This window comes from Tiliqua scincoides, chromosome 9 (genome assembly GCF_035046505.1).
Source record: "Tiliqua scincoides isolate rTilSci1 chromosome 9, rTilSci1.hap2, whole genome shotgun sequence".
In the NCBI taxonomy this organism is placed as follows: Eukaryota; Metazoa; Chordata; class Lepidosauria; order Squamata; family Scincidae; genus Tiliqua; species Tiliqua scincoides.
The window spans coordinates 13,017,118-13,035,625 of NC_089829.1; the positions used below are offsets into that span (position 1 = coordinate 13,017,118).

At 48.0% G+C, this 18,508-nt stretch overlaps 2 protein-coding genes across 2 annotated transcripts; one reads left to right on the top strand and one right to left on the bottom strand.

Annotated features, from left to right (window-relative positions):
- The first annotated feature begins 4,571 nt into the window (after positions 1-4,571).
- Positions 4,572-11,902, top strand: LOC136660316 (claudin-16-like). Its single transcript, XM_066637444.1, has 5 exons — positions 4,572-4,676; positions 6,721-6,856; positions 8,371-8,535; positions 10,882-10,946; positions 11,708-11,902. The coding sequence occupies exons 1-5, from the start codon at positions 4,572-4,574 to the stop codon at positions 11,900-11,902; spliced, it is 666 nt and encodes a 221-aa protein (XP_066493541.1).
- Positions 11,903-13,511: 1,609 nt separating this feature from the next.
- On the bottom strand, positions 13,512-17,527 carry LOC136660513 (claudin-16-like). The gene is made up of 5 exons (XM_066637729.1): positions 17,414-17,527; positions 16,937-17,039; positions 16,021-16,185; positions 15,574-15,765; positions 13,512-13,603 (listed from the first exon to the last, which is right to left on the bottom strand). Exons 1-5 carry the CDS (start codon positions 17,525-17,527, stop codon positions 13,512-13,514), a joined length of 666 nt encoding a protein of 221 aa, XP_066493826.1.
- Positions 17,528-18,508: the final 981 nt, after the last annotated feature.

Genomic DNA, 18,508 nt, shown 5'->3' on the forward strand with positions numbered 1-18,508 from the left:
GCCATTTTCAGCACATGGGAGGACAGGTCCCTGCCCCAAGGAGCTCCCAATCCAGAAGTAGACATCATGGAGACAACAGAGGGGGAAGGGAGGTGGAGGCAGGGTGTAAACATGGGAAATGTATATAACTATTTCATGCCTACATGTTTAGGCTTAGCTGCTGCAATGAGGCACAAGGACACAGCAGTTGCCCCCAGGGCTGCAGAGGAAAAAGGGGATTTTGAGAAAGGATTTGAAGAAAACAAGACAAGGATCATACATGACTCCTAAATGGTAAGTAGTGAGAGAGTTGGGTTAATTCATGCCTCTGTCTCTCTCCTCTGGCTTACTCTTGGTATTGAGGTTGGAGGAAGCTGCCTTCTGTGCCTGACCCTTGCTGAATCCAGTACAATATTGTCATCACTGACTGGCAGCAGCATCCCAAAGTTTTACACAGAGGCCTTTCCCAGTCCTGTGTGGGGATGCTGCAAGGGGTTAACCCTGGGACTCTCTGCTTGCAAATCAGGTGCTCTATCATTGAGCTCTGCCTCAATAGTTATTAATGATTTTCTTTGAACCTCATCCTTTCCTCCAAAACACTTAAAGTACTATATATGGGGTTTCTGGATCTGTTTAGCTTCAGCAAGGTTGATGTGTCACGTGGCTTCAACACAGGCCTTGCTTTATTTTCAGGGTAATTAGGTACAAAATAATCCCACTCCATGTGCTCAGAAAATGCCTTCCCCACTCCACAAGTGCCAAGGAGTTGGCAAAGGAACAGGCAATAGACAGGCCTGCCCTCTAGTGGTTGTGATTGAAAGTGGCAAGGAAACAGACAATGTAGATGTACAGCAGGGGTGCTCACACTTTTTTGGCTCGAGAGCTACTTTGAAACCCAGCAAGACCCGGAGATCTACCAGGGGATCTGACAGACACCCCCTTTAATGTATGGAGCCCCTGCTGGAGTCTAGTCTGGCGTCTCATCTGAGGCCCTGGTTGACCTCTGGAATGGGGAAATGACCAGGGCAGTGGATGAGATTGTTCCGGAGCGACCTCTGCCACGTCGCAGACTCGGAGCGGCTCCTTGGTTCACTGAGGAGCTGCGAATGATGAAGCGGCAGGGCAGGCGTCTAGAGCGACGGTGGCAGAAAACTCGGGATGAATCCGATCGGACACGGAGTAGAACCCATTACAGAGCCTATTCTGTGGCGGTGGTAGCAGCGAAGAGATCGTTCTTCTCTGTTACCATTGCGTCTGCTGACAACCGTCCGGCAGAGCTGTTCCATGTGGTGCGGGGCCTCCTCCACCAGGCCCCCCCAGTAGACCAGGAGGAATACACGGTCAGCCGCTGTGACGTGTTTGCGCAACATTTTGCAGATAAAATCGATCGTATTCGTCACAACTTGGATGCCACATTGACAGTGTCTGACGATGTCCCCTTGGCAACTGCTTGTCCTGTGTTGTGGGATTCTTTTCAGCTTGTACAGCCTGAGGATGTGGACAGACTCCTTTGGAGTGTGAGGCCATCTGCCTGCCTGCTCGACCCTTGCCCAGCTTGGTTGATAAGAGCTGCCCGGGGTGGGCTGGCTGAGTGGACAGGGAGGGTGGTCAACTCTTCCTTGATGGAGGGGACGTTACCACTTGCTTTGAAACGGGCAGTGGTTCGCCCCCTCCTGAAGAAGCCCTCCCTGGATTCCACTGTGTTGGATAACTACCGGCCAGTCTCCAACATCCCATTTCTGGGCAAGGTAATTGAGCGGGTGGTGGCGTCCCAACTCCAGAGGGTCTTGGATGAAGCGGATTATCTGGATCCTTTTCAATCTGGCTTCAGGCCGGGCTTTGGGACGGAAACCACCTTGGTCGCCTTGGTGGATGACCTACGCCGGGGACTGGACAGGGGGAGTGCGTCCCTGTTGGTCCTGCTGGACTTCTCAGCGGCTTTCGATACCATCGACCATGGTATCCTTCTGGGCCGATTGGCCGAGTTGGGAGCTGGAGGCACTGTTTTGCGGTGGTTCCGCTCCTACTTGGAGGGTCGGTCCCAGATGGTGGTGCTGGGGGATGCCTGTTCGACACCCTGGCCCTTGAGATGCGGGGTGCCACAGGGCTCAATTCTGTCCCCCATGCTATTTAACATCTACATGAAACCGCTGGGAGAGGTCATCCGGGGGTTTGGAGTGGGGTGCCATCAATATGCCGATGACACCCAGCTCTATCTCTCCTTTCCTCCAGACTCCAGGGTGGCGGTTGAGGGCCTGGAGCGCTGTCTGGAGGCAGTGAGGATCTGGATGGGGGCTAACAAGCTGAAATTAAATCCGGATAAGACAGAGGCTCTCCTGGTTCGGAAATCCTCGATGCAGGTGCTGGACTATCGGCTTGCGCTGAATGGGGTTGCACTCCCTCTGAAGGAGCAGGTCCGCAGCTTGGGGGTCCACCTGGACTCGCAGCTGCTCCTGGATTCCCAGGTGGTGGCTGTGGCTAGGGGGGCCTTCGCTCAGCTTTGGCTGGTGCGCCAGCTGCGGCCGTACTTGGATCGTGCAGACCTGGCCACGGTGATCCATGCCTCTGTGACATCGAGATTAGATTACTGTAACGCGCTCTATGTGGGGCTGCCCTTGAAGACGGTTCGGAAACTGCAACTAGTGCAGAATGCGGTGGCCCGTGTGGTTACTGGAGGTAGGCGGTTCGACTCTGTCAGTCCGCTTCTCCAGCGGCTGCATTGGCTGCCCATTCGTTTCCGGGCCCAATTCAAGGTGCTGGCATTGACCTTTAAAGCCCTATACTGCTCTGGACCAGGGTATCTTAGAGATCGCCTGCTCCCGTACAATCCAGCTCATCCTCTTAGGTCATCAGAGAAGGCCTTTTTACAAGTGCCGCCGCCTAGGGAGGTACGTGGGGCGGCTGCAAGAAATAGGGCTTTCTCAGTAGTGGCACCAACGCTATGGAACTCCCTTCCCCCTGACTTAAGAATGGCTCCCTCTCTTGAGACCTTTCGGCGAGGCCTGAAGACCCTTCTGTTTAAACAGGCCTTCTGAGTTCTCGGCCTTTTAACATCTTTTTAACATCTTTTAATATTTTTACAGGCCTGATTCTTTTATGACTTGTTGCTGCTCTATGCTCTTTTTACCTATTTTTTTACTCTGACTGCTGTTTTTTATGATGTGTTAATATGTTTTTTACTTGTTTTTAAATTATGTTTTTATATGTTGTAAGCCGCCTTGAGTCCCTTTGGTGAGAAAGGCGGGATAAAAATAAAGTTGTTATTATTATTATTATTATTATTATTATTATTATTATTATTATTAGTCAGTTTCGTCAGTTTTGTTGCTGCATGCCTGAAGAGCAGCTAAAGTGTCAGTTTCAGTGTCAGTTTAGTGTCAGCTAAATATGTCAGTTTCATCTAGTCACTAGACGAAACTGACATATTAACAGTTTGGAGAGACAGGGCTCCGCGATCTACTCATTTTGCCTCGTGATCTACCGGTAGATTGCGATCCACCTATTGAGCACCCCTGATGTACAGTATATGAAAGAGTCAGTTCATATGCAGTGTTTCTCAAACTGTGGGTCGCGAGCCAATTTCAGGTGGGTCCCCATTCAATATTTTATTTTTAATATATTAGACTTGATGCTACCATGGTATGTGATTGCATCTAGGGAAATGTTACAGACCTGTACGTTTAACAAGGTACTATGTGTATTATTTTAACAATGACAGTAAATGGGACTTACTCCTGGGTAAGTGTGGGAAGGATTGCAGTCTAGGATTGTTAAAAATGTTCCTGCTTGATGACATCACTTCCAGTCATGACATCACTTCTGGCGGTTCCTGACAGATTCTGACATAAAAAGTGGGTTCCGGTACTAAATGTGTGAGAACCACTAATATACAGTATAAGGAAAGAGGGGTTATGCAATAGGCTTTGAAAGCTTGCTGTTTGACCCCCAGTTCCCATCTGATTGGTTATAATCAGGGCCAATCCAAGATCCTCTTATACCTGAGACAGAATGCCAAATGCTGCCCTCCCTTACCCGATTTTGTGCCAGCCTCTGCTGCTCCCACTCTGTCCAATGCTCGCATCTAGCTTAGCACTCCCATCCCCTCCACACTTCCTCTCTGCCCCCCCCCTTCCCTTTCAATCCAGGGAGTGGAAGGAAAAGGAAAAGCAGTGGAGGTAAGAAGGTGGACAGAGGCAGGCACTCCGCATCAATTTGCCACCTGATGCAACTATTTCAGTTGGCCTTAAGAAGGGGCCGGCCTTGGTCATAATTAAGGCATTGCCCTACTTTGAATAGAGATTCCTTCTAAGGGATCAACGTATGATTTGGAGAGAGATCTTTGCAAATGTCGCCTGTTGTTTTATCCTCCCTTTCAGCTTTCCAAAAGCATTACTGAGAGTCTCACCAGTGTGGAGAAGACAAGCTGAATTCTGCAATCTTTTTTTTTTTAAAAGGTTTTTTTCCCCCCTGCTTCCACAAGGGGGAACATGCTTTAGAAGTTCTCACCAGAAGTTCAGAAGGAGATGTGCCTTTTGGTCTACAAGCTGCAAGGAAAGGATTTTTGTGAAGCAAAAGTCCCTGGTGACAGCAAAATGAAGACCACAGCAGCAGCAGTAGTGGCGGATATATCAGCGATGGCACTGGGAAGCCTGTCTCTTGTGCTTCTCCTTCTGTCTGCCGGATCAGACTGTTGGAGGGTAGGTATGAACAAAGGATATTGTAGAGCTGGAGAAAGTACAAGGGGGACATCAGGGCACTTTCTTTAGAAAAGTGTCTGTAGTTCAGTGGTAGAGCCCTTGGTTTTCATGCTGCCAGCATCTCCAGGTAGGTCTGGGAGAGAGACCCCTGTCTAAAACCTTCTAGGGCTGCTGCCAGTCAGTGTGGACAATATATCTCAATGGGTAATGCAGAATGCAACGAAACAAACCATGTTTAAATATCTGTATTCTATCAAAAGTTATGGCCAAATAACCAGAGAAGGAAAATACAACTGACTTATGTAACAAAAAGAGTTGTTTTCCTTAAGTTGAAACTGACCAATGAGTCTGATAGTTCCAATGAGGTGTTGTTATGATACAGCAGGGAACCAATAAGATATTTATATGAGTCAACTCTCATTTCCTTGTCTCTGAGATTTCTTCTTCGATTGTGTAATCAAGTTGGCCACTGATTTTTTTTTATTGGTGACTGATTTGTTGGGTGACCTATACTGTAAGTTAATGGGTGTGATACCAACCTTAGTGATGACACTGCATTAAGGCTGCATTATGATAGTGTAATATAAGACTGCATTATGATATTGTAATTTATTCTGTATGGTCTGGTATGGGAGGAGGTCCATCATGGGGGTGACACAATAAGCTCTTGCAACTTGGTGACACGAACCCTCTTGATGCCTCAGGATGGGCAGAAGATTCAGGGCAGATGGAAGAAAAGGTGTCTTTGAGCAACAGGAAGGTATAAGGCAATATAAGAATGGTCACTGCCCTAGATAGCTTGAAAATAGACTGAAAGAAGCTCCAAGAGGATGGGTCTTCTGGTCTCCATGAGCCAAGGCAGCAAAATGGAGCCTCCATATTCCAAGGCAGCATAGCTTTTGAACCAGTGACCAAAGCACTTTTTTACAGCTAGTATGCGATGAGGAACCAAAGCAGGGTGTTAAACAATCCCAATGACTCTCCCCAAACTCTGAACCCACACGTTTTGACATTTGACTCCCTGCTTCTGAGCAAACACGGTTTGGAGGATCAGGTTCTTCATCTCGCTGTACCCAGCAGGGCAATAATGAAACCATCTGACTGTGTGAACAGCTTCCCATATGTTACAGCTCTGAAAGGTAAGTATCTTTTATCCCCATTTTGCAGATGCGGAAGACTGAGGCTGCCAGTGAGATCAAGTGTGAAGGTGACATTGGAAGTAGAAAAGTCCTGATTCACAGCTCAGTCTTTTAGCCACTATACTGCATAAACTTTACTCCCAAGTAGACAAGCATAGGTTCCAACAGTTCTTTCCTATGGGGAACAGCTACTGGATTGGGATGACGTGTATTGGCTTCTATGGGCAGATATGACTACTTTGCTGAAAATTACCCCCCTATCATCCCTAAATAGTTAATTTAGGGCACAATCTTAACCAATTTTCCAGCACTGACACAGCTGTGGCAGTGGGGCACGTGCTGCATCCTGCAGTTGGGGGGCAGTCATGGAGGCCTCCTCAAGGTAAGGGCATGTTTGTTCCCTTACCTCGGAGCTGCATTGCCCTTATGTCAGTGCTGGAAAGTTGGGTTAGGATTGCGGCCTTCGTGTCACTAAATTAAAATATACACTAGTTAATAAATCTTCAAATCAGTGCAATTTTCTTGTCCCTTCTTACAAGCCCTTACACCCCCTCTTTTGCTGCAAAAGCCCCCTCCCCCCAGCATAAAAATACTATTGATTTTTGTTGTACTGTTGTAGAAACAGAGACCTGGTTACGGAGGGAACACTAAGCCCTGAGAAAAATAGCCAGGGCAGTAGGTACCTGTGGCATTTGCAGTGCTTCTTGAAAAGGTCAGGACCATGTCTTGTGGTTGGAGAAAACAGAAGACTTTGCCCAACAAGCTTACATTTTCCTTCCCTTAGGAAGCAGCAGCCTTTTGAGCGTTTACTGGAATCAGCACTTTGGAAGACAAAGTGCTATGTTGGTCTGACGGTAATAGTTACAAAATAAAAGATAAGTTTAAACATCTCTTTCCTCCTTTAGCAAGATGCAAAGGATCCCCTGTCGTCCGTGGGGTTAAGTAACCGGTGCCGGGGACTGTGGAGCGAGTGTGTTTTCGATAATGTGGCTGATCTCTGGACATGCGATATTCCGATTTCTTATCTCAGTGAACACCCTGGTAAGATATACGATCCCAACGGATCGTGGCAGGCTTGCGGGCCTGGTGAGAACTTTGAAAGGCAATGAGACTTACTGCTGAGTCAACATGCATAGGCTCGTCTCTAATATAGCTTTTCTATCTATCTGGATGTTTTAAAATTCAATTTCTTTTCATTTATATGCATTTGCTTTTAAACGACTGCAAAATGCTGCAAGAGTCTCTCGGATGAAGTGAGCTTCATCTTTTAAAGAAGTAGAAGGGGCAGGAGAAGAAATCACTAACAAAATAATCTAAAATTGATTTGTGTGTGTGTGTGTGTGTGTAGTCTTAGGGCACAATGCTAACCACGCGTTAGACTGGCGCAAGTCCTTTGTGCCAGCCTAGGAGGGTCGCAAATGTTCCGTAAAGCACATTTGCGCCTCCTCAGGAGCAAGTCACGCCAGCGCGCAGAGGGGCGCTGGAGCACAGAGGTTGCATCCAGCCTCCAAGGTGGCTTGCACAGCAAGCCTTGCATCAGATGAGCTCAGCCGACGCAAGGCTCTCGGGTGGGCGGGGAGGAGGCAGGGAGGAGGCAGGTGGGAGGAGTTCCAGGGCAGGGGGAGGCGGGGAAGGGTGGTCCCAGGGGCAGGTGGGTGGGGAGCTGATATGCTGGATCCCAATCCCTGTTCCCAAGCAGTGCGGAGTGGCTGCAAGCTACTCTGCTCTCCTCGGACTTGTGGAACTTCAGGAGGTGCACAAGTCCAAGGAGACCCATAGGGGTTGCAGTGGCTTACCCGGGGGTAAGGGGAAGAGTTTCCCCTTACCTCTGGCTGAGCCACTTTAGCACCCTATCTCTTGCTGCATACTGTGTAAGCCTCCTGGCCTGCCTGTTCCAGTGCAAGATAGGATTGTACTGTTAGTGGGGTATAAATAGCTATGAGGGAGTCACCCTGAGGATGTTCAGGACAGGCTCCTGCATTTATTTATTTACCACATTTTTATACTGCTCTCCCTCCAAAGATCTCAGGGTGATGTACATAGTTCTTCCCATCCATTTGTCCTCACAACAACTCTTGTGAGGTAGGGTTAGGCAGAGAGATAGTGACTGTCCCAAGATCACCCAGGAAGTTTCATGGCTGAGCGGGGATTGACCTGGCCTGGCTCTTCCAGGTCTCAGTCCAACTCCAGAACCACTGCATGTACAATGCTGGCTCTCATTTCAAAAACATTGATCAAGAGCCTCCGTAAGGTATGTCACGGGCTGGGGCTGGGCCCGGGCCCGCCCACCCATCTTTTGTGTCCAAACGACTCCAAATACAGAATGATCCTCAGTTCACTAGGAAACTACCCCCAGTTCAATAGGAAAGATGCCTGCCTGATACCCCCTAGAGTCTGCTGCCAGTCAGTGTCTACAATACCAAACTAGATGAGGAACATGGTCTCACTCTTAGAAGGCAGCCCCAGATAGAAATGTGATTCTGATATTGAGAACTGCCTTCTAGACCCACAGCATTGATCCTCCTAAAATGCCACTTCCCCTCTCCTTCCGCCAGCTGTTCTTGTGGTCACTCGAGTCCTGGTGATCCTCTCTGGCTTCCTGACCCTCACTGCCCTGGCTCCCTTCATCGCAGGGATGAAATGTACCAACCTTGTCCATGACCGCATCCCCCAGAAATACAAGTTCTCTCTTGCTGCTGGAAGCCTTTTCTTCCTGGGAGGTAAGCAGAGCCTGGGGCGCTTCAGGAATTGAACAAACAGAGCACATCCAGCTTTATAACTTAGAAATATATCTATTTCTTTCTCAAACATCCTCTACCATTTCACAGAAGACAACAGGGGTTTTTGCAACCCTCCAGTTGTCACTCTGAGGGCTGCTGTGTGAGGTCTCCACTGAATTGCTTCTCAGACATGATTTGGCATTTGTTGATCATGACCTGTTTTTCAGCCATGAAAGCCCTTGCATGCTGTGAAAACTGAATTGTCCTGCAGTCTGTTCTGGTAAGGTCCCAGGGATCTCAAGCTAAAGACCCTGACAACACAGTCCAGGCAACTTGTCCTTTCTGCCTCTGGGGTATCTCCTAGAGCAGAGTTTCCCAATCTTAATGGCGCCATGATCCACCTTGTTCTCTTTGGTGGATCGCAACACTCCTGATGGTGCCAGGGAGGCTTCTTCTGGGTTGCACCAGGCCAACAATCCACACTACTGGCCTTTGCAGTCCTCGGAATGGCCCTCAGAAGCCTCTGAAACCACTTCTGATTGAAGAAAAACAGAAATTGTCTCCAAAAACTGGAAGTTGCTTTCAGAGTCTTCTGTGGGTTGTTCTGAGGCCCAGTCTACAATCTATCTCACATGGGCTCTTGACTTACCAGTAGGTCACAACCCATACTTTGGGAAAGGCTGTCCTTGAGCCAATCTCTGCTGTACTGCAGCACCCCCTCCTATAATGGCCAGAGCTGGTATTACACCTCTTCTGCCAAGGTGACCTGAGGAAGAGGCCTGGCTGGTTCTGGTTCTGGTTCTGGAAAGCACATGCTTCAGGTGTTAATTTCAGCAATTTTGTCAGAGCAACAATGTAGCCTGCCTTAGCATCTTTGGTTACTGACCACATCCTGTTCCTGATTACCCTTTCTGCCCTGGCTCTCCTGATCCTAGTCTGCATTTGACCCTACCTTGCCTTGATCTCATCTGCGAGAGCTAACAGACAAAGACAAGTGCAAATCTACACCCACAACCAGGGCACTCTGCACCAGCTACATTGATGGTGTTCAAGCATTGCACTTCTGCAGCTCCCTCTTCTGATAACACAACACAAAGAACCTATGCAACACAAAGAGTGCCATTCAATCTGACTGTCAGAGTCTACAGTTTGATATCACAGCAAGGTGTTAAAGTAGTGGTTCTCAAACATCTTAGCACTGGGACCCACTTTTTAGAATGACAATCTGTCGGGACCCACCAGAAGTGATGTCATTAAGTTATGCCATGGCCGAAACTGACATCATCAATCAGGAATTGACATCACTGTGATGCCAGGGTTAACAGTGATATCTCTTAAAGACACAGGAGCCAATCAGGAAGCTGCAAGGCAAAACTTCAGGACCTTTGAGAGCTCCAAGTGCCCCTTGAGGGGCAGAGGGAGAAATAGCTCCTCCCATGCTCTGCCTCCCCGCCTAGAAAGCAGAGCTATTTAAAGAGGCAGCCCTCTGGCCTGCAAGCTTGCACTTCTTCACTTGCTTCATCACATTCTCCCAGCCTGGTGCTGGAACCGATAGGTAGGCTCAGGGGAGTGTGAAGTTCTGGCTGTTGCAGGAACTGGTTCTTTGAGAGGTTCAATTGCTGGCACAGTGGGCAAGGGAGATTTGGTTCGAACAGGCAACGATCAAAGTCAGCCAGAGGTAGCGGATGTAGTCAAGGGTGGCCTGGAGATCAGGTCAACAAGGTGAGCCTGTGTTGCCTCTCAGAGAGGGGTTACGAAGCCCATAGCAACTGTTATATTGGGCCTGTATTGATCCTTCAAGCCACCAAATCAGAAGTTGTAGTACCAGTTCTGACCATAATATGGAGGGTGCTCTGGTACCACGTAGATTAGGCTGGTAATTCCATGACCCTGGAGCTGCTGTGCTGCACAAGGAAGGAAGGAAGTGCCAAAGCCCTGCTCCTAGAGCCTCTGCCGTCTTACAAAATTCCTGCCAACTTCTGCTAAGGAGTCTTGGGCAACTAGAGTAGGAAGACCCCCATAGGGAGCTGCTACCAATCTGAATTCTACTGAGTTCTAGTAATGGGCTAGAGATGCCAAACATCTGATTCATATAATTTTCTGCTTGTTGTGTGACTTTTAAGAGGCATAGGCAGGGAGGAACCATATTTGGGACCACTGTTTCCTTTAACCACTCAACTTGAAGCCCAGGGAAGCCACACAGCTTGGAGATCCTCATTCCTGAAAGTCTGATCATGATATATGCCATCATTGCCAGGTTTCTGGAAAAACCACTGGGGTCCCATGAAGCAGACTGAACCCCTTAGGGAGAATGTTGTTGTTGAAATAATATCCTTTCTTTCACAGGACTGTCTGGAGCTATTGCTGTTCTCTGGTATGGCATTGACACGGTGCAGAAATATAAGCTGGAGGTAAGTTTAATCTTTAAAAGGTGGCTATTTTTTTAAACATAGTTCAAAGCTAAAAAGATTAAGGAACTGTGAGGATCTGTGCAGTACTCCCACCTGCAAAAAACATTCGATCAGAAGAGCCCTGCTGGAGTAGGCCAAGGGCCCATCTAGTCCAGCTGCCTGTATTGCACACTAGCCCACCAGATGCCTTTGAGAGCACACAAGGCAGCCAAATCTCTGTATCCTGTTCAAGACTGGCCTTAAGTCAATTTGCCTGATTTGCCCAAATTTGGCGACTCCGCACTGGTGTGGCAAGTGGGTCGTCTGCTGCCACAACTGAAATCTCAGTGTTCTGGAGGCCAGCAGGGTGAGAGGAGCTTCTGCCTGGCCATATATCCATAAATGGCCTTAGCCAGATTCCAAAATCTTACGCCTCATCTTAGTCCAGCAAGCCCCAGCAAGCCCTGTAAGCCTATATTTCAAGGCAAGACCGCACAATATATACTGTAAGTACATTTCTTTTCTCAAAATTCTTTGGGTTTAAGAACAAAACACACACACACTCCTAGGACTTGAGGAAGGGAGCTTCAGTCTATCACTCCTGCTGAGTAGACAAAGAGGACCAATTAATATTTTAGACCAATTAATATTTTACTCACCACTTCATGACCTTAAAATCCATTGACTGCTGTTCTGCTCAAAAGTTCCATAGAAAGCCTCTCCCATCACGGTTGTTTATTGTAATTTGTCCTAAGCTGCTCACCCGCTCAGTTCTCTTTCAGGTCAGCTTCGGCATCCCAGGCGTGACTTATGAACTCGGTTACTCCTACTGGATGGCTGCAGCAGGCACGGCTTGTGCCTCCTCCGCAGGGCTGTTGTTGATTGCCACAAATGGCTTCAACACCCAGACCCCTAGGAAAGAGCTGGATTCCCTACAGAGCCCCCCTCACACCAAAGGGCAGGGCACGTATCTGTGAAGGTGGAGATCAACATTTCACCCACTGGTGAGAGCAAAAAGATGGAAGACTTTGGCATTCCCTATGAAACAGGAAAGATCCCTATGAAACAGGAAAGCTCTGGGGCCTGACGGCATTGTGTCACTTGTCATCGCTCACTGACTGGATGCCTGGAGAAGGGCCACGCAAGTGTGCTTCATTTTGATTTTATTTTCAACCTTGTCATTTTCGCCATTTTGTCCTCACTGGAATTCATTTGCACAATTAAAGAACATAAAACACTTTCTAAATTTGGAGCTCTACAGTGCAAGCCGTCTCTTTGCCGTGGTCATTTTAAACACCTGTGTGCCACAGGATGAAGTACTGTTATGGAGCAGTATTCATTAAAAAAAAAAGAATAGCCATTAAAAAAACCCAACCTCCATTCATACCTATATTTTCTGTATAAATAGCACTTAATGAAAAGCTTTCTTCCCTGTACAAATTATACATATGGGGTTTTTTACATGGTCCTGAGTGAGGGAATGGCAGGGTTAGGGTATATTGAGATTTTTTTTTTTTTAACTATGGTCCCAATTCATAGAATTATAGACGGAGAAGGGTCATTCAAAGTCATCTAGTCCAACCCCCTGCTAGAAGCAGAAAAATTCTCTCTAGAGCATCTCCAAAAGATGTTTGTTGAGCTTCTGCTTGAAGACCTCCAGCAAGGGAGAGCCAATCATTTCCATCATTGGTCAGTCCCATTGTTAAAGTGTCCTCCATTCACAGTACTCAGGCAGCAGGAACACCCAAGGGGGTAAGCGATGAGACTACTCAACCCATTTGACATTGATTTTCCCCCATGGAATGAGATGAGTTTGTGGGTACTAGAATATTTGTGACCTGGATGATTGTGTCCTGGTCAAATGCATCATGGTCCTTGGTATCCCTAGATATTTGTCCCTAGATATATATATATATTTTTTTATTTTTTTTTTGCACCCCAGTCATTTGCATCCCAATGTAACTGGACAACAAACTGTGGATGCAGTGGTATTGTCACTGAGCTCAGGTAATCAGTTCCTCGGTTGAACTGCTCTTACTGATAAGCGTTCCTTCCCAATATCCAACCAAAATCTTTCTGCCTGCAGTGTAACCCCATTAGATCTCATTCTGCTTTCTGGAGCAAGAACAGACCTTTGCCCTCTTCCATGTGACATCCCTTTGAGTATATGAACAGTGCTATCATGTTCCCATTCAGCCTCTCTTCTCCAGGCGAAACATACCGGAGTTCCCTCAGCATATCCTCATCAGACTTGTTTTCAAGACCCCTGACCGTCTTTATTGCCCTTCTCTGCACCTGCTGCAGTTTGGATGCATCCTTCTTAAATTGTACCCCCAGAATTGGATACTGGACTCTAGATGAGGTCTGACTGGCACACTCACATGTGCTAATTGTACAAGGAAGAAAGCCCCAGGACATCATGAAGAACAAGCCCTGCCCATGCCAGGAACCTTGCACTTGTTAGTGCTTGTACATCAGCATGGGCAGTGAGCAAGGCAGGATGTGGCCAAGAGGAGGAGCTTTTGTTTGAATCAATGAGAGGTTTCCAAACGGCAGATGTCACCATTAGGGCCTCCTGCTTCTGCATCACACTCGAGAAGCAACGGCATACATCTTGCAAGCGACTGTCCGCGAGTGGAACCGTGGGCGCTGGGGTCTTCTGGAGGGTGCCGCACCTGCTTCAGACAGAAAAATGAACACGGGCAAAGACTGAATGCGGGTAGCCTGCGAGAGCATTTAGAACACTTTGGCAGACCTGATTTTGAGGCAGTCCTGAACATCAGCCCTGCAAAGGAGTTTGGTGCTAACCCCATGTGGCAGGTGGGAAAGGGCACCTGAGAACAAAACTGAAGACTTTCCCTTTAAGCTTCAACTCTCTAGGCAGAGATAAAGATTCCAGAAGGGATGATCTCTGCAGAGGTTTTTAGGGCCTGCCTCTGACTCTTCCAGGTGCAACACGGTCTCTTGAAGCTGTCCATGGTACTGATTCCATGACCTAGTCTTGCCCAACCTATACTGCCCTTTGCAGATTTCCATTCATGATCTGAACATGACATCATAGTTATGAACTAAACCATACATTACTATTAAGCACATTTTTTGTTAGGGCGCAATCCTAACCCCTTATGTCAGTTCCAGCACTCAGACAGACAGACAGACAGACAGACAGACAGACAGACAGACAGACAGACAGACAGACAGACAGATAGATAGATAGATAGATAGATAGATAGATAGATAGATAGATAGATAGATAGATAGATAGATAGATAGATAGATAGCACTGACATAAGGGCAATGCAGCTCTGAGTTAACAAGCATTCACTTACTTTGAGGATGCCTCCGTGAGTAACACCCAACTGCAGGATTCAGCACACGTCCCATTGGCACCTCTATGCCAGTGCTGGAAAGCACTGACATAAGGGGTTAAGATTGTGCCCTTAGTGTTTTTTTCTTTTCAAATGTTAAATAGCAGCTGGATTGGAGATCTCTCCAGATCACAACTGTGAAGTGGGCATTCATTCTACTATGGCCCCAGTTGTCCCCCATATTGGACATTTGCCAAGGGGGAAAAACAAAACCTCTCACTTCTTTCCTTGGCAAATGTAGACGCCCCCTCGCTCCCCCCTTGTCCAATAGAAATATAGGGTGGATGCAATCCAGAACATGACAATGGATAGAGTAAAAAAGGGAGGGAGTGGGAAACAAGGTACTGAAATGGGACTTTTTTGCAAAGACTGGAAGGGTTTGAAGATGTCCTGGATTGAGTGTCCATGCATTGCCTTTCTGGGGGCCTGGTGATCCACCCTAACACCTGAATCTGAAGACGCAAGGGAGGCTCCTCAGACATCCTTCTCCACCTTATCTTTGTAGGTGCCTCACCAGAGCTGTCAGGGAGGGGGGTCTTCTCTCCCAACTCGTAAAACAGACCTTGACATTCTGCAAGGTGTGGGAGGCCAGAATTCCATCCCACAACAGAACCCCCTCTTGCAAAAGCATCACAGGGTCTGCTGTTGCTCCAGCAACAACCAGAATTGTGGCAACTTTTAACCACCAGTCAAGGGCTTACAATGCCCCTCCCTTGCATCCAGGTACCCACCAACTAAGACCAGCATTTCTCAAACTGCAGATCGCACCCTGATTTTTGGCCATCACAAAGGCACAGACTGCATGGAAGCAAGCAGGCATTATGGCGCATGACAAGGAAGTTGCTTCTGGGTTGCACTGGGGTGCAATCCACTTCATTGGCCAAGCAAAAATTGGGTCATGTCCCACAGTTTGGGAGTGCATCTCATTCTGGAGCATGACACGACCGATGAAGTGAGTTGCACATCAGAGCTACCCAGCAGCGACTTCTGTTTTGCACCTCATAATGCCGTGCAGCCTGGTAGCGGGCCTGCAACCCACCATGGGTGACAAGGTGGGTTGTGAAACCTGAAGGTTTGGGAACCGCTGAGCTAGACTATCCTGCCATGGGATGAGTTTATTTAGATCCCAGCTAGGACACACCACCCCCATGACCTGCTTCACAGGACTGTTGAGATAAAACGTGGAGTGACCACGTACACCTCTCTGTGCTCCTAAGATGAGACGCTGAGATGAAAAGCTAAAGAATGGAAACTGTTTCTCTTGCATCACCTTGACTGACCTGTGAAGGTGTAGCGGCAGCAAGTCAACACAATGGAGGCCACAAAGCAGCCCGTGGAGCCTGCCATTCCTAGCCAGCAGGACCAGCCAAAGTCATAGTGAATGCCCAAGAAGACACTGTGCCATGCAAGGGTGGCTCTCTCCATGTAGACGTCAACAGCATACCACACGGAACCCACCAATCCAAGGACACCTGGAGGGAAAAGGCAGAAGATTGGCTGCCATAGCTCAGTAGAGCAGCACCTTTGCCTGCAGAAGGTTCGGGGTTCAAACCCTGGCAGCACCTCCAGGTAGGATTAAGAAAAGACTCTTCTCTATCTGAAACCCCTGGGAGCTGCTGACAGTCAGTGCAAGTCACACTGAGCTGCAGCCTGGAATGGCCTGATTCAGAAGGCAGCTTTCTACATTCTATATTAAAGCCGGATTCCCACAGTGGTGCATGCCTTACTTCCAACTCCAAGCACTAATCCAGACAAGTAGCACATCTTCAGCTTGGTCTGTGGCTTGTCCTTGAGAAACTTGATGCACTCGAGGCCCAACAAAAGCCAGCCCAGTGCAAAGCCCGAGAGGAGGTCAGCGGTGATAAGCAGTGCCCGTGTCACCACAATCTTCACTGCGGGGAGAGAACAGAGACAGACTGCATGCAAGAAGCAGGTCCCAAACTGAATCCCAAAAGCCTCCCTTGCTTAAATAACAGAGGGCCGGCCCATCCATGAGGCCAACTGAAAAAGTTGCCTCAGGAAGCAGATTAGTGTGGGGGGGGGGCAATCTCTGTCCCCCTGCTTGCTTGCCTCCACTGCTCTTCCTTCTCTTTCAATTTCTGGGTAAGAAAAGAGAGATGGGGGGGACAGAGAGGAAGAGGAAATGTGGAGTGCTGAGCTAGAGCATTGGAGAGAGGGAGAAGCAGAGGCTGATGCACCATCGGATAAGGGGGGGGCAGCATTGTTCTGCCACTTCAGGTGTGAAGAAGACTTGGGCCAGCCTTGTATACAGCCCTCAAACATATTGGAGCTGTTCATTTCTAATTCACATTTTATGGACCCTGTAGACTTAGAAAAATGATGTGATGTGGATCAGTGTAGTGACACAGGGGGAAGGGGTTTAGACTAACCCTTGAGCTCCTCATCAGTTGCTGAACTTAAAATCAGCCCCCTGAAACCACTATGAGCTGCAGAGTAGTAAATGAACGAGGCCAAAAATGATCTGAGGTTTTTGCCGAGAGGTTTGCTGCCCATCCAGCTGAGAAAGCAGAATAACACTGGAGGAAGTAGGGTCATTTCGGGCAAACTGGCAACCACACACAATGGTTAAGAAAAGCACCCTCCAAAAAGGGCTCTGGACAAGGCTCTCCTTCGTTGGCTTACAGGGGTGTTCAGCCAAAATGGAATCGTACTGATCACAAGTCTTGATGCCGTCTTGTATGTTGGTGACGCACTCCCTCCAGAGCCCCCTGCACTTGTGGCTGACCTGTAGAAAAAGGGAGATGTGAAGACGAGGAGACACTTGAGGTCCAGTCTCAGAAAGGCCAAGTTTGCAAGATGCTGGGGGAGCAGACATGACAACAAGAGACCTGCATCCTGGTGCCACTCGCTTGCACCTGGCATTCAGAGATAGGCTACTTCTAAAACCCAGAGGTTGCATCCAGTCATCATGTCTTGTAACCCGTGATGGACTTTTCTGCCATCAATCTATCCAATCCCCTTTTCAAGGCATCTAAGCCAGGTTGTCATCACCACATCCTATTGTACATTGTAGCTTCTAGGACTCCACAAACATGTTCGTCTGCACACCGTGTAAGGTGCGCCCTAAGTCTCTCAAATTTATATGCTTGTTCTGCTCACCTCTAAGCTGTCATCGGCATTCACCATCCAGCAATCTGTCCAGGTGGCCACGACCAGAAAGAAGGTGGAGACGAGAGCCACACAAAAAGACAACAGCTGCAAAATTACGGCCATGGGGAAACCTGGGGAATGCCAGGATAAGCGCATGAGGCTCTAAGCCAGACCAGATCCAGTTTAAACCAACTTCACTGTCACAGTGTCCTCCCCATTGGTCAATTTCCCTGAGTTCTGCACTGGGGTGTTTTTTGTTTTGTTTTTTTCTGCTCCAATGGGAGATTTCTCTTCCCCTTTTAAAGCAAGAATAATTTGATTAAAAATATACCAAATGCCCCACCCCCAGTCAAATGTTCAGAGACTGCCTCGTTCCTGGGTACCACACACCTAGGAACACTGGGTACCTCTCTATATGTAGTAGAGAGTACATACATTGCAAAGCGTAGGGAGAGTATAACCTTGAGGGTCACCACAGGGCTTTTACCCCCGAGGGCCCCCCCCCCCCCCGCAATCTGAAACTGAAACTGATTAATGGCTTGAGGAAAGTTGAGTTATGCAGGCATGAAAATTAAATGTCTACCTTTACCCTTAGATTAGCTTTGTGCACAGATAAATTATAACCACTTCAGTCGAGAAGCCTGGGGCTTGGCATCAATGCTGTTTTGTGGCCCCCTGAGAGAGAGAGAGAGAGAGAGAGAGAGAGAGAATTTTGCACAGCTAGTAAATAAAGGCAATTTTTGGAGTCATTTGGCCTTAGCGTTTGAGGTCAGAAGCCAGGCGGAAAAGCAGCTCATGTGTTTGGAAGAAAGTTAGACAATGCCACAATAGTGTACAGGGACATTTGGGGCAGAGGTTTGGTGAAAAGACTTTGTAAACTTCCTAGTGCCAAAGATCTTCTCATTGGACCCAGTGGGAAAGCAGCCCAATCTTGTCAGGGCTCTGATTGTCCCTGTTTTCATGGGATAGTCTCCTATATCTGACACCTGTTCCTGGGGAAGACCACCTGCAGGAGGTCTCAGGCTGGATCACTGGCACATTTCCAGATAGGAAATGCAAAACCCTGGAGAGCTGCTTCCAGTCCATGTAGAGACACTGGCACAC

Coding starts and splice junctions, on each gene's coding strand:
- LOC136660316 (XM_066637444.1), top strand. CDS start 4,572: ATGAAGACCACAGCAGCAGCAGTAGTGGCGGATATATCAGCGATGGCA. Junction 4,677..6,720: donor CCGGATCAGACTGTTGGAGG/GTAGGTATGAAC, acceptor TTCCTCCTTTAG/CAAGATGCAAAGGATCCCCT. Junction 6,857..8,370: donor TTATCTCAGTGAACACCCTG/GTAAGATATACG, acceptor TCCTTCCGCCAG/CTGTTCTTGTGGTCACTCGA.
- LOC136660513 (XM_066637729.1), bottom strand. CDS start 17,527: ATGGCCGTAATTTTGCAGCTGTTGTCTTTTTGTGTGGCTCTCGTCTCC. Junction 16,186..16,936: donor CATTTTGGCTGAACACCCCT/GTAAGCCAACGA, acceptor CTCTCCCCGCAG/TGAAGATTGTGGTGACACGG. Junction 15,766..16,020: donor ATTAGTGCTTGGAGTTGGAA/GTAAGGCATGCA, acceptor TTTTCCCTCCAG/GTGTCCTTGGATTGGTGGGT.